Source organism: Tachypleus tridentatus, chromosome 7 (assembly GCF_004210375.1).
Source record: "Tachypleus tridentatus isolate NWPU-2018 chromosome 7, ASM421037v1, whole genome shotgun sequence".
Taxonomy (NCBI): Eukaryota; Metazoa; Arthropoda; class Merostomata; order Xiphosura; family Limulidae; genus Tachypleus; species Tachypleus tridentatus.
This window is the reverse complement of record NC_134831.1, coordinates 139,828,253-139,853,280: the sequence shown is the minus strand read 5'-3', so window position 1 is coordinate 139,853,280 and position 25,028 is coordinate 139,828,253. Positions and strand designations below refer to the sequence as shown.

Below are 25,028 nucleotides of genomic sequence, written 5' to 3'. Positions count from 1 at the left end.
AAGGGCAAGCATGTTTGATGAGGTTGGGTTTGTTTTGAATTTTATGCAAAGTTATACCAGGGCTATCTGCACTAGCCGTCCCTAATTTAGCAGTGTAAGACTAGAGGAAGGCAGCTAGTCATCACCACCGACACAGCCAACTCGGTTTAATGAATAGTGAGAGTGACCGATATTTTATAACGCTCCCACGGCTGAAAGGGCGAGCATGTTTGGTGTGACGGGGATTCGAACCCGCGACCCTCAGATTACGAGCCGAGCGCCCTAACCACCTGGCCATGTTGCATGTAGCAACAACACACTATTGCTCATACATTCTGTAAGTTATTCTATATTCTTTCTTTACTGTTATGTTCATTAAAAGTATTAGTTAGAATGTTTAATATATCGATATTATTGTTTGTATTAGTGTTACATATTCTTTTTATGATATCATTTTCCATTGTTAGCTAAGTATGTATTTAGAACTTAGGTAAATGCATAAGTTCGTTGAACCTCATTAGATATTATTAGGATTACGGCCGAAACATCCTGAATAATGAGGATATACTAAAAACGAAACAATGGATTCTAATAATGATTAGGAAGTAAGAATAGCGTAAAAAATAATTTAAATTCATTACGCTTTTAATCACTATTTCTTATTAGTGTAAATAACTTGTTTACACTGCTAAATTAAGGAAGGCTATCGCAGATAGCCCTCGTGTAGCTTTGCGCGAAATTCAAAACAAACCAAACAAGCTTTACAGTTCTGAACTGTAAAGTGGAAAGAAATTGAAGATATCATCACGACACCTTCATATTCCCACCCCCCACCTACCATTTTGCAGTTCACACTTTCGTATGTTTGTGACCCTTTCAATTATAGATAATGACACATGAGGAGCCTTGGTCTCTGTGTTATCATAACACAGTGTGTATGTATGCACTATATAACAAAATTATTTGGATAATGGGTATAATGTTCTTTCGTTGCGGGGTATGGGTGGCTCGTGCTAATAAGGGGTGAATATAACTTCGACGCTCCGTTATTAACATTTATCATTGGTACGTATCTGGTAGAATGAACGTGCAGTTCTATTGCAAAACAGCTCCAAGTGTATTTAGACTTTAGTTTTGGAGTGCACATTACGAAATTTCTGCGTTAATTGTTTTTAAACCACAGCTTCCTCGTTACCATTATCATGATTAAATAATTGTGCTTCTACCCCATTTTCCTAAGTTGTAGTAAAAATGGGCAAAAGAGACTAAGAAATAAAATATGTATGCAACACTGCGTAAAAATATAATTAAGTCGCTTTTTCTTCGAGGAAAACAGAATGACTACCACTCTTTTGCATAATGTATTCATGTTTCCTTCAGGTCAATTGGAGCCCGGCATGGTACGGTGGTTAAAGCACTCGACTCGTAATCCGACGGTCGAGGGTTCGAATCCCCGTGACATCAAACATGCTTCTAGGGGCATTATAATGTGACGATCAATACCACTATTCGTTGGTTAAAGAGTAATCCAAGAGTTGGCGGTGGGTGGTGATGGCTAGCTGCCTTCCCTATAGTCTTACGCTGCTAAATTAAAGACGGCTAACGCAGATAGTCTTCATGTAGTTTTGCGCGAAATTCAAAACCAAACCAAACAAACACCTAGTGGTGATGGCGGTACCAGAAACACAATTCTTAACTTCATTTTTCTTAATAAATACCATTGCCTCTAAGTCAAGGTTGCAGCGTGTTATTCACTAAAACCAGTTGTTTTTAAGATGACCACTGACACAAATTTGTAGCTATTGACTTGAATACAATCATCGTCACTCACTATTTGGAGCCGCCCCTTGACGAAGCGGGAAATCTGCAAAGTTATAACGTAATAAACCGGGTTTCGATACCTGTGGTGGGTGAAACACAGATAGCCTATTGTATAGCCATGTACTTGAACACAAACAAAAAGTATATAGGTGGGACAGTGGTAGATCTACGGACTTTTTACAACGCTAAATTCGAGGTTCGATTCCTCTAAAGCAACCAAACTATTTGGGTTTTATTTTTGTTTATTTTAAATCAATATCAGAAGACTAAGAGCTATTTAAGACCGACAACGTGTTTATATAATTCCTAATGTTCAGGCGCGTAATGTGAATTTTTTGCATGTTTCACACAATGGACAGACTGTGCTCCGCCCATTGTAGGAATTCAAGCTAGAATTGTAGCGTTATGAGTTTTCAGCGTTTTTGCTAAGCTAACATGGCGGGAGGCGATCTAAATTTAAGAATTATATATCTCTGACAATGTATTATTGATATGATTTTTTTGTCTTGCTCTTCATCTTTTATATTATGTGTTTTTGTAGTGTTCATCACTGTGTAGCTTCATGATAATGGAAATAAACGTAATATTTTCTTCTTTTTCCTTTTTATATTATGTGCTTTTGTAGAGTGTTCATCACTCTATGTGCCTTCATGATAATGGAAACGAACGTAATATTTTCTCCTTTTTCCAACAGTTTTCTGGACGACCTAGAACGACTCGGTAAAAAAGATTACATGCCTACAGAACAAGACATCCTGAGAACGAGAGTTAAAACTACGGGCATCGTAGAAGTTCATTTCTCTTTTAAAAATTTAAACTTCAAGTAAGTGCTTACTGACTGCTTGAACCGAAAATATGATCTATTTAGTTCATGCCCGCCTTTTACGCTTAAACTGAAGTATTATTTGATATATTGATAAATGTAATATATAAACACCACTTAGAATAAACAGAAATAATTTCACGCCACAATTTCCATGTGAGCGTCCTCTAATGTCTTGTAAAACTTTATGCGCGCGCATTTCTAAGAGAATAGCAGTAATTTAACTGTGAAAATATACCTTGTATAGTTCGCTTTAAAAAGTTTTAGCACACTATTTCCGTTAACGCAGCTATCAGAATTAATAATCTTATAGAAAGGTAAACATATTTATAGCTTACACACATGAGTAGATACTAATGGTAAGAAATATACGAAAAAAAAAAAAAAACGCAGAAAGAAACGCGTCACAGTCTGTACATAATCATAGGTATAAACAGTTATATATGACAGTCTGTACATAATCATGGGTATAAACAGTTATATATGTATGCATATTGGAATTTTCACACTGTATACGTTCGTGTGTACGCGCGTGTGTGAAAGCAAACTTATAAAATGAGCTGTATACATATAGGTTTTTGTTTTTTTTCTGGTACGCTGCGGTATATTTCCGGACTTACAAAGTTCGAAACTGGGTTTTAAATATTCGTGTGAGCACAGCACAGAAAGCCCACTGTGTAGCTAAGTGCTTCGCTTCAAACAGACAAACCTGTGCATTTATGTGGTCCTTCTAGTGGATCAGCTGTAAGTTTATGAACTTGCAATGCTAAAATCCGGGTTTACATTCCCTGTGGTAGATAAGAGCACAGATAGCCTTGCGCTAAAACTAACAAAAGCAAATGAGCGTCAGAAAAAAACATTCAGTTGATACAGGCCTGTTTCTTAATATTTCTCGATAGAATTATTTATTATACTAGTGATATGTTTTTAAAAATAATTCCGCACATTTGCGTAGATTTACAAATATGCGTTAGGTAAAGAATTTTAGAAACAATACTTTCTCTATCTACAGTATATTTATTCAAATAGCGGTTAACCAAGTCCCATGAACATATATACTTATTGTCATGAGCTAATACCTTGTAATACTTCTCACAAACCACGAGTAAAATCACTCATAATTTCAAGATGTTCTAAAAACACGTAAGTCCAAGAAGTCTCGATAAAAATGAAATAAAAACCCTATAACCCGAGCGCTTTCGAAAGATGGACCTTTCTTCTTCAGGGCCAAACTGGAAGTGGTAGTGTGATTGAAGGAGTGATATATATATAGAGGGTGTTTTAGTTTGCCCCTGAAGAAGGAAGGTCCACCTTTCGAAAGCGCTAGGGTTTTAGGGTTTATATTTCATTCTTCTCACATTTTCATCATATCCATTATTTTGTGTTGTTCGGTGAATACTAAAATCTCTTACTGTTAGCACACAAACTTTTCCAGAAAACACTAAGTTTATTGTTGTCTAATTGTTCTGTAATATAACAGATCAAATCAACACTTTATCATATTATTATGAAAATAAATATATCTTATCTTCTAGCCGAAGATTTATAAAGCATATCTCTTGGATAGTATTTACTTTATTCATGTCGAAATAAATCACTTTATCAGTTTTCTTAATCACAAAAGCATGAACCGAACGCCGTTCAACAGTAAGCGTACTGGTCTGTGGATGGGTTGTTGTTTTCAGGTTGTTTTTGAATTTCGCACAAAGCTACTCGAGGGCTATCTGTGCTAGCCGTCTTTAATTTAGCAGTGTAAGACTAGAAGGAAGGCAGCTAGTCATCACCACCCACCGTCAACTCTTAGGCTACTCTTTTACCAACGAATGGTGGGATTTACCGTCACATTATAATGCCCCCACGGCTGAAAGGGTGAGCATGTTTAGCGCGATGGGGATGCGAACCCGCGACCATCAGACTACGAGTCGCACGCCTTAACACGCTTGGCCATGCCGGGCCGTCTGTGGATGGGAAGTTTCGGAACTGTTGAGCCGTGGATGCGTTATAAGAATGACGATCATATCCCACTTCTCGATTAGAGTAGCGCAAGAGTTGACGATGGGTGTTGTTGACTCTCTACTCTTGTCTATTAGGAACAGTTTGCACTCATAGCGTTCGAATCGCTTTACAGTAAATCAAATAAACATAAAATGTGTATTATGAAAATCGTTTTTAGATTTCATAAAAGTATGATCTGGCTTACATTTTCCAATACAACTATAAATATCAATTAAATAAGGCCCCGGCATGGCCAGGTGGGTTAAGGCGTTCGACTCGTAATCTGAGGGTCGCGGGTTTCTAATCCCCGTCACACCAAACATCCTCGCCCTTTCAGCCGTGGGGGCGTTATAATGTTTCGGTCAATTCCACTATTCGTTGGTAAAAGAGTAGCCCAAGAGTTGGCGGTGGGTGGTGATGACTAGCTTCCTTTTCTCTAGTCTTACACTGCGAAATTAGGGACGGCTAGCGCAGATTGCCCTCGAGTAGCTTTGCGCGAAATTCAAAAAAAAACAACAAACAAACAAATAAATATAGCACGCGAAATAATACTTTTTAAATCGCTTTGCATATTCCACTTTTAACAAGATAGTAAGTTAACTAACATAACGCTAGTATATGTATGTACGTAAAACATGACGAGAGAGAGAGGAGAATATTGGAGTTAGTATATTGGTTGCGTACAGCGACAAATCAGCGTATTTGGCAACCATCACAGCTGAAGTAATTTCTATTTTAACTCATTTTTTTATCAATGTGATCTGTACTTTACAGAATACTTAATTTAAGCTGACTAACTGTTCTTAATTATATGCAGTCTCTTTTTTCCAATGGATAAAACTTGAAAAGTCTCTAAAGAAAATTAATGTCACTTACTGTAATATCTGTGATTAAGTTAAAACTAATTTTGTATCTTTTTCTGAACCTTAAAGTCTATCATAAATCTATTTTAAGGCCCAACTAACCTTACAACTGTTAACCCATACTGATAGCTGCATGTTTAATAAATTAGGATGTTTCTAAATCAGCAAAACTTTAATAATTGAGCTGGTTGCTGCCACACCAGATAACCGACTCATTTTTGGGTCAAAGTAGTAAAACTTCCTAATGTTCTGGCAGCGATTCAAAACAAATTGTAAATATGACAGTAGCATACAAAAAGCTAAAGGATGAACTGAAAACTTACTGAGAACTTGGGAATTCAACGTGAATATGTTGCTAATAAAAGAGAGTGTGTAAATGAATGTGTACAGACTTTAGATTATTTGTGTAAAATTCGGCCTTAGGATTACTTGGCATAGCCTTCAGCCATAAATACATTTCTATTTAAAATTATTTTATTTGAGTTTCCTACTTCGTTCCAAGTTATCAGGCCTACGTTAATGGGTTTAAAAACTTGTTTATTCTAATGTGTCTTTAAACAGCAGTAATCCATAACCGTGACTTTGATAGGGGGTAAAACTTGTTTCTCAAAGCTAGATCTGCGACTTTGTAGGCCACTAAGTGACGCTACCAACTGGAAACGGTGATGTTGTTTAACTTAGCAACCATATTAAACCTTAAGTCGCTTTTTAAATATATTTTAAAGTTATTTCAATCCAATTATTTCATATATGTATATATTTTGATTTCTGATTACGACTGAAATGTGGACATAGAAAACTATATCGTTTCTATTCTCTTGTTTGTTTTGTGAATTTCGCGCAAAGCTACACAAGTGCTATTTGCGCTAGCCGTTTCTAATTTAGCAGTCATCACCATCCACCGCCATCTCTTGGGCTACTCTTTTTCCAACGAATAGTGGAATTGACCGTACATTATAACGTCCCCACGGCTGAAAGAGCGAGCATGTTTGGTACGACGGGGATTCGAATCCGCGACTCTCAGATTACGAGTCGAACGCCTTGACCCACCTGGCCATGCCGGACTCTATCCTCTTGCATATTATAATGTTAAATGAACTTTAAAACAATCCATTAGAGGGTGTGATGAAATTAAATTTCACCTTCATGCTAGAAAAGAGAATTTTGATAGGTCTTGCTTTAAGAAAAAATAAATAAATAAGGGTAAGTAACCGATGTATAATCATTTATTTAAATAAAGTGTATAGGCGCCTTACGTTACATTGTCAATTGCTTATATAAAATTTATTTTTGCTGACAAGTTACAACTGTTTAAATCTACCGAATTATGGCTTATTGAGCAACTTTCGTAATTGTTCAAATTGCTATATCTTAATAATCATATCAGTTTTGTTTGTTTGTTTGTTTGGAATTTCGCACAAAGCTACTCGAGGGCTATCTGTGCTAGCCGTCTTTAATTTAGCAGTGTAAGACTAGAGGGAACGCAGCTAGTCATCACCACCCACCGCCAACTCTTAGGCTACTCTTTTACCAACGAATAGTGGGATTGACCGTCACATTATAACGCCCCCACGGCTGAAAGGCGAACATGTTTGGTGTAATAGGGATTCGAATCCGCGACCCTCGGATTACAAGTCGAGTGCTTTAAGAACCTGGGCATGCTTAAAAACAGTTTCACGAATTCTCTTTAATATCTTTAAACTTGAAAAACGTCCTTTAGCAAACTTTTCATGAAAACGAACAATTCTTACAAACTATAACATTAATTCAAACTCACTATTAGAAGCAAATCTTCTAGGTTCCATTAATCCTAAATCAACATAAACTTCTACTTAAAAAAAGGTTATATTCGGAAACCAAAAATCAAAATTCAACCGGTAACTAATACGACAATTCAACTACTTTCTTACCCTCCCCACTTTTGAAAGTAATAATGCATTGTTTTATCAGTTGGGTGCTTTTACTGTTAAAGACATTTTTGGTCAATGATTTTTTGAAGCTTTTAAGTAGTTTCAAATTAGTCTTCTGTTCGTATTGGATATATATAAATGAAATTTGACGCATGACTACATGAATCGTTCTGATATTGTTGAATCTTATGAACATTATTTCCCTATCAAAAAGCAATTTCTTCCCATCATTTTAAAGATTTTTTCTTAGTAATATTAACAGTTGATGTTAATGTCTGTAGTTTCTCCATGTTGTTTAATCTGGTATTGACCACCAACCACTCAAAAGTATATCCTGCATTGGGAGAAAATAATTCACTTGGGGTCTTGTAGATATGCTTCATATGCTATTAACAAGGTCATTTCATACTCGCATCTGCAAAATTCATTCTCTTTATTGCTATGGCATTTAAAAAAAAAATCTCATACAGATTAAAAAGTACTCAAAAACTGTGACTATTTATTATAAACTAAAACCTCTGAGTGAGCGTAAAGGAAAATGCGATATATTATGTCAATCATGCTACATCTGCTATATCCAGCACCAACGAGGCCTTTTGCACAGTAGTAGGGTTCATTAGACCGGTTGTGGTACTATAGAAGTAGTACTACTCTAGGCATTATATATACAACCAGTTTTCATGAACAGCAACACAGTGTTTCTTTCCATACAGACTTACAATATTTTTGTCTTTGAAACTTACAATATTTCTTTGTCATTGCTTCATCTGGCTTAACATCTGACAACGAAACAATGTAAACACTTCAGTGCTGGTCAGAAATCATCTGCTACTGTTATTGTTTGAACTACACCTCTAAGACACTTTTCTCAGCTTTGTATCAAATATGTCACATTAGTCATAATGGTTAACCAACTTGGTACATTCTAATGTATATATTTTACAATATTATTTCATCACAAAGATTTATAAAATCATTCACCAAAGTTTCACACATTTTAACATTTTTATTCATTTACAAATCAGTAGTAGGAGAAAAGATTACAGGTGAATTAATAATTTCTTGATGCATTCCAATGTACACAAGTTTACTTATAACAAAAGTACTACTATTATCTTATAAGTGTATGATACATTTACCATATAATAACTTAAGAAGTGTTTCTCAGTTCACCTGAAGCTCTTAAGAAACATAAAAAGATACAGCTCATTCTGTATCAAATAATCTAAAACACAAAGCATTTGTATCTGACTTCTAACATAAATATATTTTAATCTTTTAAAAAAAATATTTTGCTTAATAATTTGCTCATTAGTAGTTTTTTACCTTTTAATTTTCTTCTCCAGAGAAGTCTTGAATCCTTCCAAGTCTATCCAATCTTATATATTCTTCTGTAATAGAGACAGTAAGGCCTTTGAATTTTTTTAGAGTGTAATTAATTCTCAGTGTCACTGCTTGGAGGTCCTCTCTTTTCAGATATTGATTTTTCCGACCATTCAAAAGTCAGGACCTAACTGTTCTTGAAACTAAAAAAAATACATACCTTATTTTTTTCTGAATCAAGTAGACTCTTTGTTGATTGGGTGATTTAGCTGAAAAGTGACCAAGCAGTTACTGTCAAGTTAATCAAATGAACAACAGTCTGCATATACTATTTTTTGGAGCAAATAGGGATTATGCACAACTCAAGAACTCATCTAACAAATTAACACTCATGTGTTTATTACAAAATTATATTACTTGGATGCAAGCAATAAATCAGTATGGGTTTTCAAATGGGAACCATCTATTTACCTATCTCAACTAGTTCCAAACACTTGAAAATACTGTTAGAGCCCTGTTTTTGTAGTAGCAAATGAAAGACAACTAAGCTCCATCCATGGTAGTGACAATAACGTCAGATGCCCAAAATCCATTTTTGTCAACTCAAACTCATCTAATAAATTACAATCTCAAAATCAGCTACGTCTTAACATGCCAATTCAATATGTGTTTTGAGTACAAAGGTGTGTATGGAGAGCAAGGATATTAAAATAATTTTTAAAGTTATGCTTATGGTTTACATTTCAAGGTATTATTCCTTGCTAAACTAAGCATCACCAATTGGCTTTTCACTTATTAATTGATTATCTTCTTTTCCAGTATAAATTTCAATATTTTATGAGAAGCAACTTACAACACTCACCACATAATTTATTTTGTGGCTTTTTATTGGTTGCATTGCTTCAATTTACTAAGACTCTTTAATGGAACAATCTGTTCATCACAAGCTGTTTTTTTATTGGAATTTTATAAAGTTCTTTTGAAATTTCTTCAAAAGTGGATGAACATTGTTAATGTTGTCATTTCCACCAGTTTTTGCATCATTGGCAAAGTGAGATGATGATGATGATACCTCTATAGCTCTTTTCATCAATGTTACACATTCTTTAAATCTAATATATAAAGCTAAATTTGTATCTGTTCTCCCATTTCATCCATTAGTTCCTTATATGTTTCCACCATTCTTAACCAATCAGCACCAAACTTGACACGGTGACACAGGATGAGATGAGGAAGGTCATGAAGGGGTTGCACCCCCCATCTAGTTTTGTACTGATAGAATTCATGAAAAGTCTTTCTTTTCAGTACTAGTACCTTTATGTATTTTATTGCTCTCTTAATGGTTATTATGTTAAGAAAAAAAAATAGAAGTGCTATTTCCTGTCCCTTGTTACAAATGAGTTTTTATTTTGTCCTTACTGGGAAAACATACATAACCAGAATTTCTAGCCATAAAAATATTACTCTATTGAATTTACACTTTACAAGTCACTCCAGATACTATCTTTCCACTGTCATTGTATCAGTATTTATAGAGCTTACTAGAAATGTAATTCTCCTTCCACTGTTACTGCTGCAATTCAGCATGATATTATCCACTCCAGATACTATCTTTCTACTGTCACCAGTGTAATTCAGCATGTATAAGGTTTACTCTACATGATAACACTGTTTCCACTGTCACTATTATCATTTTGTTTGTATAAAACTATTTCCTCTCGTTAACTTCCTTCCTTACTTCCACCTACCACTTCCTTTAGTAAAACAGGCTTCAAAAGACATTAATCTTTTATCCAAATCACCAGCCTATTGTTTTCCCTATATCAGGATATACTGGCACACGCAATATAGTACTGTTGTTTGTCATCAACACCACTTGTTTTGTTAACCTCATAATTAACCCATAATTTACTGGAGTTTTATTCACTTTCTAAGATCTTGCTATTAGTACTACTGTACCACATTGATTCTAACGTTTAAGTTCTCGCCACCACTAATTGTGTATTACGTCTGCGAGTCGTTGTAGTTATTTTATAATGACCACGTCATTTTCCCATGGTTATAGGCAATCGGGTCCACCTTCAAGGTTCTAGCTACCAGTAACCTTCTATCTCATCTATTGGTCATTTTATTTATCCTCTAATTACCATACCACTATTCCGTGTGTGAGATTAGTTTAATTTTTCTTTCTTCTAGCTGTCAGACAGCTATTCCAAACATGTGTGTTGTTTCTAAGAATTTATCGCGCTAATACTCTCAGTACGTTAAAGAAAAAAAAAAATCGCGTACTATACATGGACCCACACGCAGCGAGTGGAACTAGAAATTTCCTTGTAATATTGATCGACGTTAGAACAGACAAAAACTTAACGTTTAAATTCGATTTATATGTAGAGAAGCATTAAACATTCTTTTTTTGTCTCCAAGAGAAGCGAGCGATACATCAGAATTCTGCAGCGAATTTGTAACTAGCGCTTGTTCCTGTTGTAGAATGTTCGTGTTCGTGGAAATAACCACGCAGAACTCGAACAGTTGTTGCACGCACGATATATTCAGGAAACGGTATGAAATTCTGGTGCGTAAGTAACAGAAACGAATTCGAAAATGCGAAGTATTTTCGATGGCATTGGGTGGACAAGAATTTCTTTCAAGAACAAATGTTTAGATTTACTTGCTGTTGTTAAAAGGGACCATTGATAACACCGTTTTACAAAACAAAGCACGGCCCCAAATGGCACAGTTTATTCGAACTGTAAAATTTCGTTGTTGTTTTTTTTATTATTTATCTACAAACTCTGCAAACAGTAAATGAGTCATCCATAAATTATTGGTCTTTATTTTTTCATATCAGTTTGTTTCTTGGCATTTCTCGCAAAGCTACACGAGGGCTACATACGTTAGCCGTCCCTAACTTTGCACTGTAAGACTAGACGGAAGTCAGCTAGTCATCACCACCCACCGCCAACTCTTGGGCTACTCTTTTACCAGCAAATAGTGGGATTGACCGTCACATTATAACACCTCGACGGCTGAAAGGGCGAGCATATTTGGTGCGACGGGGACTCGAACCCGCGACCCTCAGATTACGAGTCGAACGCCTTAACCCACATTGCTATGCCGGGGCTTTCATATTAGTATATATATTTTAAAACTAGCATTATATACCGTTTCTTCTGTTTGTAATTATTTGTATCGAGAAATTTTGTGGAATCGTGCAAAAGTTGCTTTGACGCTGAATAATGAAAACACATTCACAGTGATACGGGTCTGAATATTATTATATAAGTTTTTCGAATTACACAAGCAGTATTTATTTACAAATTACAGTTGTTGGTTGTATAGGAAATTTACGAACGGCCCCATAACTCTATGTTTGTGCGTTTACGCTCTCGTTTCTGAATACTGGCGTTTTGTTTCTTTCCAAGTGTTTGTTTGCTTGTAGTTCATCACAAATCTACACAATGATCTGTCTGTGCTCTGCCCATCATGGGTACCGAAACCTGGTTTCTAGTCACTGGGGAGAATTAATTTGATAATTAATATCATCAAGCTTGTATGTCGATGTCACTTTGCGATGTTTTCAACACTAAAGTATTCTAATAGACGACAAGTCAGTACTTTCTTGTGTGAGGTTAACATATTTTCTGGAGTGTACAGATTAAGTATTTCGATGTTAAATGCGTATTAGTATAGCATTTTCAGACGTACTTCTGTGAGGTTAACGTGATCTCCTCTGGAGAATTCGAACTAAATATTCCAATGCTTAATGCGTAATGAGGTTATCAATGAACACTTGGCTGAAAGATTTAGTTCTCAGGAAATCAGCCCGACAGAACTTATTTCTCACAATGGAGTACGTTCAACTTCAGAAAGCCTCAAGTTTAGACTTTAAAAAAATCCCCTGCGTGTTACTTATTTTAATATTAAACACAAGTGTCATGAAATAATATTCAGAATCCCCCTGTGTTACGCAAAGCATAAATTTATGTCATACTATTACACAAAACTGTCACAGATCGTTATTATTCTGTCTTTCTTTGCAAACTCGTTAATTTTTAACTGTAGAATACTACAAAAACGGGAAATGGCTAAAAATGCAGATGCCTTATTTTTAGCGCAAAGCCATACAATGGACTTATGCGGTCTATCGGTTCTAGGGAATTTAATCCCAGATATTAATGCTACCACTGACCCACGGAGAGGGGATAAACGCAGCAGTGGTTAATTAGCTTTTGTTTGTTTTTTTATCATTTTTTGTGCCTGGTATTATATTTTTCATTTCCCAAATATATGAAAAATAGCGTATCTTTGTTATAAATATTCATGATATACCTACAATATTTACATTTTATAACATTATTTTATATATCTGTTAGAAACAGCCATGATATGTCCACGATGTTTACTTTTTACAGCACCATTCTACACATTACCGATTCAAAGTTTCAGGTTTTGTTTTCAGTTTTTCTGTTTTAGTGTTTGTTGTTGTTGTTTTTTAAGTAGTCTTGTAAATTATTGGATTGTTTTATATTACTATTGCTAAGAAATTGGCCTTATATGTTGATTACATTTCATTGGTCTAGGTTCTACACGTTTTCATTTTTAAGTAGTTATACCGCTATTCTAATATGAAGTTTGTTGAAATCTTACGTAATTAAGTTCACATTACTGTTTCTAATACTTTTACGATTTCCATTATTACTTATAATTTATTATCTATACATATATTTTAAGAGTTATTCTGTCACCTTCAAGGAATGAACGGATTCTTTCCCATCCTATGACAAGTTAGCGTTATTTCTTGTTCTAGTTTTGTGTTTCAGTTTCATGAAAGACTAAATGTGCAAAGCTGTATTTTTTTGTCATCTTTCTGTTTTTATGCTACATTAGTGTGCTTCTCCAACATGTGTGAATGTGTGTTGATTGATACAAGTTAACCGAATTGCTCTTAATACCAAACAGAAATTGCTGTATTAAATATTCCTTATCAAAGTCGTGAAACGTTACTATTTGTCACAATCAGAACATGACTCGGGCTTTTTCATCGTACCTAGCAAAATAATAAAAATAAATATAAGAACAAAAAAACACTCCTGGATGAAGTTGGAGACCGTGGTTGTACCATTTTTGGTCAAATTCAAATGATTTACTCAAAGTTACCATTAACTAGATGACCAACAATAACATATTTCCAATGTGACAGTCGAAGGTGAATGGCCTAAGTTAAAGCTACCATAACCAACAGTATGTTTGTATTAACACAAGTACACAGTAGTAAATTGCTGTAATAACCCAAAAGTAATAGTAATTTTACTTAAGATATCTTGCTTAATGTGAGTAATTTACAAGACGGTTGTGACAAGAAAAATAGAATTTGGACGATTGCTTCGTTTATGTTATAAGAATGGCCACTACTACCAAAGTGTACTTCAGAGACCATAGGTACCATAGTAGAGTTTGAAATCACTGGTTATTTTCACTTTTCATGATGAAAAATATATTCTATAAGGTGAAACGTGATTACAACTCAGCAATTTTATTGAAATGAGAAAAAATATAACAGTTACAAAGTTTACCGGATCTATTTTCCTGCGTAACAATAAATGTTTTTCGCTGGAGGCAAATCACCAAAAGCCGTCAAATCGATACGTATTTTTACTATTGCATCAAAGTGGGTTTTCTAGGTACGACAAAAAAGTCAAAGAAATGCATAGCACCCGAGTTCTACTGTAATATCAGACATAAAAGCAGATCAATAGATATTTATCATTGTGTCTATATGTGTGTGTGTGTGTGTGTGCAAGTTAATTTTTGTATGTAATACATAAAAGCAACACGTAAAAACAGTTAAATGCCAGCGCATTAATTGACTGTATGGTAAAAAGTCACACTGCGAGTTAGTGAGTTACTTTATATTTAGGAAATATTCATTAATAGCTCTTTGTTTTTAGATGTATTCACACTAATCAAGTAGTATACGTCGGGCAAAATTTGCAAAAATATACGTACGCCACAGAACAGTAAAAAATAAACAAAAAATGGCCAGCGTTTACCATGTATTTTGTCACCGATTCAGCGGGTCGCTAGGCGATACTTCTGCAATAAGAGAAAGCAATAGCTTAGCGTTCGAACAAACCAAACCTCAAATCAAAAACATTTCTTCATGTTTGCCTGTTTCAGTATTTTACACACATGAAGAAAACAATTATTTCAATGAAAGCGATCTAAAAAACATGCCATCCAACTGCAGACGAATATTTAAAATTTGCAGATGCAAGATTCATGTCAAATATATTTGCAGTGCGCATGTGCTGATTGACTGCACTACTTGAGAAAGCGCGATATTATGTGCTGCCCTGCTGTTGACTTTAAACCATAAGAAATTGTATCTTCAGTTTCTCAAAGAATGTAAAACTAATAACTTATGTCTTAACTTTCTATCAATCTAAGGTCTTCAACAACAGGTTAAGACATGGTTCACTTTATCACTCAGATTGTATTTCTTGAAGCTGGCATTAACATTAAAAATAATTCGAAAATAAAATTACAACATGACTTCAGAGTCTCTTCGTTTGAAGAAAGATATCAAAGTAGTAGTGTTAGTGTGAGAGCATATATTATTCTTAACAAATGTATTAGTATATTTATTAAAGAAGTATTATAATTAGTATCTTTAGGAGTGGACAACAGCTCCAAAACTATTCCTACGTAGGGCTTCCAATGGGCAAGCAACGCCCCTGCACTAGTTTGTTGATAGATACTATGTGTTTGTAAGATAAAAACGCAGAATTAAAAATTATTTGACGTTTTATATTTGTGTGTGGATGCGTTCTCTTATAGCAAAACTACATCGGGCTATCTGTAGAGTCCACCGAGGGGAGGGAAATCAAACCCCTGATTTTAGCGTTGTAAATCCGGAGACTTCCCTCTGTATAAGCGGGGGACTTATATTTTTGTAATACTAATAAATGTTTGGCATACCACAAAAAGCTGCAAGTACTAACTTGTATGGTTTGGTGACTTTTAACCATTTCTGGTTATCAGAGCCAAGTTCTCAATATTTAGCATGCCGAACTGTGATTCTGAGGATTCATGTTTCGTATCCCCTTATTGCCAAACAAATCACCTTCCGCAGCAATTTGGGGCTGTGGCTGAATTAATAGGTAACGCTCTGATTTTACTGTTCGTTCTGACAGGTGGTTGGAGATGGCTGATGTTCACTAGCTGCCTTCCCTGTAATCAGTAACTGCAAAATTAGGGACTGCTTGCGCGGGAATACCTGATAAAGCTTTGCCCGAAATTCAACAACCGAACAAGTTAACTGATTCTTTAAGATTCTTAAAAAAAATAATTGTTTTTATTTACAAGTTGAAATGAATTTCTACAGGAGAGAATTAATGCCAAGATGTAACTGTACACGTACGTTTATAGATATGGTTTTCAAAGGACTAAAATGGTAATATGAGCCACATAATTCTAAGCCACAATGATGGAACGAATAGGTGAGAGTACATTTAGTATGAAGTTCTTTTTTCTATAATACTAAAATTAATGTATTTAGGACAAAACTGCTAAAAGCTATCTGTTGCCTCTCTAATTTGAAATACCAACCAGTTGATAACACCTTACCATACGTAATTCACGCTGAAGGATTTACTGTTACTCTCTCTCTCTAGGTGTTTGGTTACCCATATTTGTATACCCATGAGGGTCAGGTACACTAGACCTCTTCCTCCTACTGTTACTCTTAAAATGCATATTTATCTTTGAAAAGCGCGGAATATTTGATGGTATCGCACGCATTAGAACCCGGATCGCTAGTATCGAGATTAAGAGTTCTATTACAGGGAGAAGAGCCAACCTTCGCCCTGTAGCTTAACGGCCCAATATAGTCAGCTTTCTGCAGACAGTTTATTTCAGGTGATAACGACTTGTAACTTTACACTGCTTTAGCTGTAAGCTCTTTTATTTATCTTTTGTTTATTATTTACCAAACTTTACCACTTTTTTTTTAAGTTATTGAACGTGAAGTTCGTGCCATTCGTAACACGATACTTAACGTTTTATTAATTTCAGATGAATTAAAATATGTCTCTTAATGCTCATTGGTTTTTATTTTCTTTCTAGATTTTAAAATAAATAAAAATTAGCCAACCTGACAGACTCGGCTGTTGCAGACTAACCCATAAGGGTTGTCTTTCTAGTTTTTCAATTGGTATTTGCCAATTATTTTCTTAGGTTGTTTGACGTAGGAGGTCAAAGGTCAGAAAGAAAGAAATGGATTCATTGTTTTGAAGATGTAACGGCTATTATATTTTGCGTTGCTATGAGTGAGTATGACCAAGTGCTTCACGAGGATGAGACTACAGTAAGTAAGAATTATTGCAATTTTAATCTCGTTTTAAGTAGAGGTCGTCACTAAAGAAAATATCATTTTAATGGTAGTTTACTTGTAATCACATTTTGACCGTGAACTCTTGTTAACGTATTTTTGTAAGTGGATCACTGAAAGCTGAAATATCTGTCACAAGTGAATCATATAGCTCACTGAAGTACTGCTCTAACATATTCTATCACAGATCTGGTTCTTTAGAATTATCTTGTAAAAATAATGCAAAGTTTAGTTCGTGTAAAGATAATAAAACTATTTCCTCCTTAACGTTTATTACAGACTATTTTTAGTTGTAGACAGTTGTAGGTCAAATTTCACGATGAATCATTTGAACATAAACTCCGCGACTAAACGTAAACCTATTTTTAAATATAGCATTTCAATACAAACTGCAAAAGGTGTACTTAAAAAAAAACTATCTTTGTTAGATAAACAAACAGCTCACTAAATAATTAAAACAAAACGTATTCAAAATCTCCCACTGAATACGTTCTTACTAAGTGCTTCACTGAACGAACTGAACTGCTTACTCTCATGTATAACTTGTGTAACTAATCAAGGTGTTGGTCGAATTTACTATATTTTAATACTTATCACCTTGTAGCTAGCATCTAAATTACTGTTGTAAACTTACAACAATGCATTCCGAAAGATCAAAATTATTTTGTTTTGATTAGAACCTATTCATTATATGTATAATTCGTAATAGCACTTCTTTGTCTTTTGAACGTAGTATGATTCTTTCTTAATTTACACTAATACCCTACCTCCCCGAATAAAGGACCAAGTCGGTAATGGAAGACAAAGTTGAACAGTATTGTATACTTACCGCCTTTTTTCCTCAGTTTTCCTTTTTATTGCGTTTAATTAATTAACTTTTTTATATCACAAAGTTCGCTTCATTATATGAGAGCGTATTTATTTACTGAATACATTAGACAGTCGAAAACAATAACAATACCTTAGAGGTTCTACGACGTACCTCTGATCCAGCGAGACCTGTAAAGATATAATGCCTTATATAAAATAAACGATAGATGTTCTGTGTAATATTCGTGAAAGTATTTTCCATATAAAAGATCAAAGTTAATCATAGGCTACCCTGTCAATCCAAGAACTGAATAAAACATTTATATTATTTCTTCAAATTATATTTTTCCTCGTGTAATTTTGCTTTTTCTTAATCTTGTGTGTTTTGCTTTTCAAGAATCGTATGCAAGAGAGCTTGAAGCTTTTCGACTCCATCTGTAACAACAAGTGGTTTACTGACACCTCCATTATTCTCTTCCTCAACAAAAAGGATCTCTTTGAAGAGAAGATAAAGAAATCTCCTCTCACCATCTGCTTTCCAGAGTACACAGGTAGATATTAGAATAAATTATTATATAAAATATGTGATTAAGTATAAACAATACACATATACGTATTATCTTGGTCCGGCATGGCCAGGTGAATTAAGGCGCTCAACTCCTAATCGGAGGGTCGCGGGTTCGAATCCCAGTCACACCAAACATGCTCGCCATTTCATCCGTGGGGGCGTCATAATGTTACGGTAAATCTCACTATTCTTTAGTAAAAGAGTAACCCAAGAGCTGGTGGTGGTTGATGATGACTAACTTCCTTCCCTCTAGTCTTAAACTGAGAAATTAGGGACAGCTAGCGCAGATAGCTCCTCTGTAGCTTTGCACAAAATTAAAAAAGAAAAATCATCTTCAGCAATAACCTTCGTCCTTCAAAACTTGCGGGAACCATCCGGAAACTACAGTATTACATAATTTTGAAACTATTACTTTCACCCCATTTGTATCTTCTGTATGATACTATTACGCCCAAGATTATTAGTAAAATATTTAGAAAGGTATTTATTCTAATTCGGTTAAAACAGCACATAGTACTTATTTAGTTTTTTACATATTCGGTATCAAATAATTGAGTGAGACTCCCTCTAATCACTTAAAACTGAAGTAAGTATGTCGGTGACTTAGGGATATGGTCCCAATGAGTCAAATTACACTCACGTGACTAATATAAACTAATTAGTTAAACCCACAGATAATTATGCTCTCCTAAACATTAGACACTTGTTAGATTAAAAAGTTCGATAATCAAAGACGTAAGCTTGTTTGTTTGTTTTTGAATTTCGCACAAAGCTACTCGAGGGCTATCTGTGCTAGCCGTCCCTAATTTAGCAGTGTAAGACTAGAGGGAAGGCAGCTAGTCATCACCACCCACCGCCAACTCTTGGGCTACTCTTTTACCAACGAATAGTGGGATTGACTGTCACATTATAACGCCCCCACGGCTGAAAGGGTGAGCATGTTTGGCGCGACGGGGATGCGAACCCGCGACCTTCAGATTACGAGTCGCACGCCTTAACACGCTTGGCCATGCCAGGCCTAAGACGTAAGCTCTAGTCGTAGTTTTTTCCCACAAGTAGTCCACTGGTTTGGGATTTGATTCGGGGTTTGATTCCCCAGGTGGACAATAACACCGTGATTTCTGCTTGTCTTAATTTAATAGTTCACGATAGAAAGAAAGTAGGCCATAATTAGGTGGAAAATGTTGTTAAGTTTGGGCATGTTGCCCAGTGTCGTAATATGGTTGAATCAACGACTGTAAATATTCTTTCAAATATGATGAGTATTTCAAATGTTATCCATTTTCGTATATTTATTTTATTAAATCCCACTGCTAGTGCAGCAGTAGGTCTGCGGATTTACAACGCTAAAATCAGGGGATCGATTCCCCTCATTGGGCTCAGCAAATAGCCCGATGTGGCTTTGCTATAAGAAAACACACAAACATACACTTTATTAAACTAAGCTTTAAAAACAAATTAATGGTCTTTGTGAATGAACGTTAGAAAAATCCGAACCCTTGGAATCCAATCCTAAAATCAGTCTAATTTTGACTAACGCTTACGGGATATAAACGAACGTCGAGCTACGTTAATTTGGAGAAAACTGTAGCATGATTGAAAAAAGCATACGTAGTTTAGTACCAAAGAAGTTTTCCAACAAATTTGTAATAAAATAATCATATTTTGTTTATGTTTTGCGTGTTAATAATTTTACAGATAAACAAACAGGGTAGCTTTCACCTTTTAAACTTCAAATTTTGGGTTATAATAATAATACAATATTTACGGTCTATTTTAGGTAAATTACGTATATTTTTCCGTACAGTAATACCCTTTACTATATATTTTTAAAAACTGTGTTGTTAAAATATGAAATTCAGGTGGTTGATCCCCATTAACAAAGTTACACACTATCTCATAAAAGCAGTTACCTAGCAAAACAAGAGGAAACCCTCAATTATATTTTTGTGCTCCAGCAATACTAACTGTAGCGCGCATATACTTGTTTCGCCTAATTACTCATCAGGATCTCTATCAGCAACCACTTGGGCGGCGTTAAATATATCAATTGAAAGATTTTTATCTCCCGAGTCCAAAACTGTAATTAGACCCTAAATCGGTCAAGAGATAACGGAGCTGTAAGATAAAAGTTTTTATTTGATAAAACAACAACAAAAAATTCTCAGAGCCGTTATGCCGCGGCTAACAACAATAAAGTTTTTAACAACTGTATACTTTTTCATTGGCGATCATTCAAGAAATTTGTCTGTAGCAAATAAGAACTAAAAATAATTATTCACAATAAATGATAAAGATTCGTCTTAAATATTTAAGTTAGCGATAACATTATTGTTGTTCGATCCAAACATTTTGTCAAGGAAAAAATACTAAACTCAATATTTTATAGCTGAAACAATACCTCTCACTAGACGTCACGTCGTCACTAACTGAAGGATCAGGTGATTAAGGCATTTGACTCCTAATCTGCGTGTCTCAGGTTCGAATCCTTGTCACACCAGAACTGGTCGTCCTTTCAGCCGTGGGGGTATTATTATGCAACGCTCAATCCCACTATTCGTTTATATTAAAAGTTTATTTTAAAAATAGTTATGATTCGTCACAATCCGTTTTTTCTTTTCAATAAATTCAGTTTCACTAATGTATAAAAAATTATCCCGACATTATCAAAAAACATTTAATAATTATTAGCCGTGCTGATTAAAGACTAAGAAAAGACGAACTAGGTGTTTTCTGCTATACTTGTCATTAAAATGAATGATTTGAAAACTGGTTTTTGTGATTAAGTTTAAAGCAATGCATTGGGCTATTCGCGATGTATGAAGAGCGAAAATCGAACTCTGGATTTTAATGTTTTTAAACCCTCAAGCTCAGTGGTGAGCCACCAGAAGACAGTAAAAGAAATATTAATAAACATCCACAGTTAAGTGTTTAAATAGAGTACGTTCACAAGAATAATAGAAGATATGTAATTCTGTACAGTCCCATATAAAACTGAAAAATGTTTTTAACGTTAAGTTGTTAGGAAGGTGTGTCTATCATCATCGTGTTTATGAAAGTTTACCTTATTCAGAACCCTAAAGTAGATCTAATTTGTATTATCTAGTACAAAATAAAACTGTACTACAGTTTCTAATTGCTAAATTCTTTAAATCCAAACACCATATTTGATAAACAGATCAATCGCGTAATGTATATTTTCTAGTTAAGTTTTCTTTCATAACTGATCTCATCTGTTAAAAGATGAATTTGTTTGCTACTTTCATAAATAAAAAAAAATCTTAATATGATTCACTATTTCACGTAAATCGTAAAGAGATAAATACAATCTAAATTTGGAACATACATTTCAATTACAGATAAAATTTTCTTATAAATACCAAATAGTGTATTTAGAATTTTTTAGCTTAACGTCACTTTATAAGAAACAATACCGTCGTCCACAAAACTAATCTTGACCAAACACTGGAATGTGATATCACAATCGATGTACTCCTAGTGGTTCAGTAGTTAGTCTGAAGACTTATAACACCAGAAACCGCTTTTTGATAACCTTGCTGGCAACACTGCAGATAGCCTTACGCGTATTACAGACAAATAAACAAAATCAAAGCGTTCCCACAATCGAAAACGCAGAGTTTATTTCGTGGCTTATCGCGACTCAAACCGTGGACTTTCCCAGTCTGTACCCCAGTACAGTACCTTTAGCCTACATCCAGCTTTTCATTACATGAATAAATGTAGGCCCGGCATGGCCAAGCGTGTTAAGGCGAGCGACTCGTAATCTGAGGGTCGCGGGTTCGCATCCCCGTCGCGCCAAACATGCTCGCCATTTCAGCCGTAGGAGCGTTATAATGTGACGGTCAATTCCACTATTCGTTGGTAAAAGAGTAGCCCAAGAGTTGGCGGTGGGTGGTGATGACTAGCTGCCTTCCCTCTAGTCTTACACTGCTAAATTAGGGACGGCTAGCACAGATAGCCCTCGAGTAGCTTTGTGCGAAATTCAAAACAAACAAATAAATGTGTAAAATAACACTTAAGAACTGATCACCATGTCGTGTGACATACAGTGATTTAAACTGTATTTTTTTCAAATTTTAGTTTATTTTCATAGAAAGTAAAATCAATGTAATGGTTTTATTTAATACAAAGCAACACATTAAATAAGTTAAGAAGTGAATAAGTCTTACAGGCAAGGTATATCCACAGGTAAATATAAAAAGAGAGAGATTTCTTAATTAAATTCGGCTTTAAGATTAAGAAATGTGTTTAATTTTAAGAACGAAATTATGAAGAGTAAGCATTCTTTTTTTTTCCCCTTTGCAAGTTTATGTGTTTTTGCTGAGCATAAGAAAACGTTGTTTGCATCATTATATGGGTATCCATTCGTATTAAACTACATATTCCAGTGACACCTGGGAACACTTTCGTCGTTTTTTAAGACATATTTGGTAAAATGTCATCATAACTACTTCAGTCACGTTAGTGCAACTGGAGATAAGCAGCAGTGAAGGATTAATCATTTAATTGAAACTCTGAAGCTCTCGATAAAGCATCAGAATTCATCATTTCGGTTTCTCCTCAAACTGTAAGCTTGTTACGTTTTCACTCGATTAACACATTTTTAAAATTACTCAGTCAGGCGTAAAACAAAACCCTTTCAAAGTAAACCTAATCGCCGTATTGCACATAAATGGAACAATAATAAATTATCACAATTAAACGTGAACTGTTACAGAATTGAGAGAAAAGGAATTAATCAAGACTGTTTTGTTTGTTTTTAGCGTAAAAATTACATAATAGGCTTTCGGATGCAGGATTTTAACGTTATAAGTCCGTTAACTTATCGCCGACCCCTTGGGTAACAAATTAAGCAGTACTTTGAAAGTGAAGGAAGAGTTTTCTTAATATCGTACACCAACGTAACAAGAATAAATTATAAGTACACAAAAAAAACATATCTTGTTCTTTTTACAATTATCCACACATGCTATGTGCATCATATGGCTTTATGCTGTATTCCATTTTGAGAAGCACCTGGCGGATAATCTTGGGAATATTATAGACCATTTCACATCCACTGGGTGAATTCATTCATTTTCTGTACAAATACCTAAGCAGCATTTTGTATGATTGATTTCATTTAATGATGGTAGTTTCGTTTAATTTCTTTATGTAACTCATGTGTAACCAATAAAATATGGCACCTACTTTAAACTATAAATGGTTTGGAAACATGCATTTAAGAAACTGATGGATCTATTTGTGTTTTTAGGGTTAACTGTGATTTTCATATATCACGAATGTATTAGCATTTAATACCTGCATTTTACATTCAATACATATTTTTCTTTCAAATTATGTGTTATTGATTGTGTTAACAGTGTGATCTTAAAACATTTAGTTTTTTTCCTTTTCTCACACTCTTCATTTTCAACAACTTTATTTGTGTGTTCTACTAGGTGTGTCATTCATTTCTTGTACAAAACTCACGTCTAATTTATTTCCTTTCCAGGAGCACAAGAGTATGGCGAGGCAGCGGCCTACATTCAAGCACAGTTTGAAGCGAAAAACAAGTCAACAACTAAAGAGATATACTGCCATATGACTTGTGCCACGGACACAACAAACATCCAGTTTGTGTTTGATGCTGTTACGGACGTGATCATAGCAAACAACCTGCGAGGTTGTGGGTTGTACTAAACTGTTGTGTGGCTGGCTGCGTTGACGTTGATATCAACTGGACGAGAAACAGGCTTCCTAGGGAGCAGTCACAGATTTCGTCTGTCTCTACTGTCTTGTTGCTGGGTCCGAGAGTTCCTTATCCTGGGAATCACGTTTGGTTTCACTCTGTATAACACTTGTGTCGTCACCTTCTGTTTCAATGTATTCTATCCTGTAATTTTTTTCTTGTTGGTTTGTACAGTGCATGTTAAATAATTTTGCTGGTGATTGATGCTTATACAAAAGTGAAAAAAAAAGGTGAAAATTGTGATGATTGTGCGAATTAGATATAATTGCAATGTAGAAGCTTCTATAATTTTAATTTCATTGATATAATGCAAAAGACTGAGAAACAAAAAGATATCACTTCAGACGTAGAGCCCCAAGTGTGAAGTGCGTCTTTTTGTACGTTATTAAAGCTAACATGTGAATGTGTCGTACTGGTAGTAATGTTTATTGTAAGATGTTTACAGCCACATAATGTCACGTGATTTACGTTTATTTGGTAGTATGAGGCCACCATGGCCTTGCACTGAAATGAGTAGAGACTGAGGTACCCTGGTGGTCACTTTTCATTTTACGGAACTCGAGTCTATTTAAAATAAAAAAAAAAGGGAAAGAGATATACGGACCTGCAGATATTCAAAATGATGTCACAAATTTTAATACAGAAGCCGCTGGTCCACGACTTTGGTGTAATTAGACACGTGTTTGTTGATAACTGGCTACTTCAGATAATAAACTAAAGTATTCAAATTAGAATAAATAAAATCATGGGAGGAAAGGGAACTTTCTGTTCGTAAATAATTAATCAGTAAGA

General features: G+C 34.9%; 1 protein-coding gene across 1 annotated transcript in view; it reads left to right on the top strand.

The window, feature by feature from the left end:
- Window positions 1-24,639, top strand: part of LOC143256737 (guanine nucleotide-binding protein G(o) subunit alpha) — a 93,297-nt gene extending 68,658 nt beyond the window's left edge. The window contains exons 5-8 of the mRNA XM_076514352.1: window positions 2,495-2,623; window positions 16,953-17,082; window positions 18,314-18,467; window positions 24,000-24,639. Coding sequence (XP_076370467.1) covers window positions 2,495-2,623; window positions 16,953-17,082; window positions 18,314-18,467; window positions 24,000-24,187 — 601 coding nt within the window. The 3' untranslated portion in view covers window positions 24,188-24,639. The remainder of the gene's footprint in view (window positions 1-2,494; window positions 2,624-16,952; window positions 17,083-18,313; window positions 18,468-23,999) is intronic.
- Window positions 24,640-25,028: the final 389 nt, after the last annotated feature.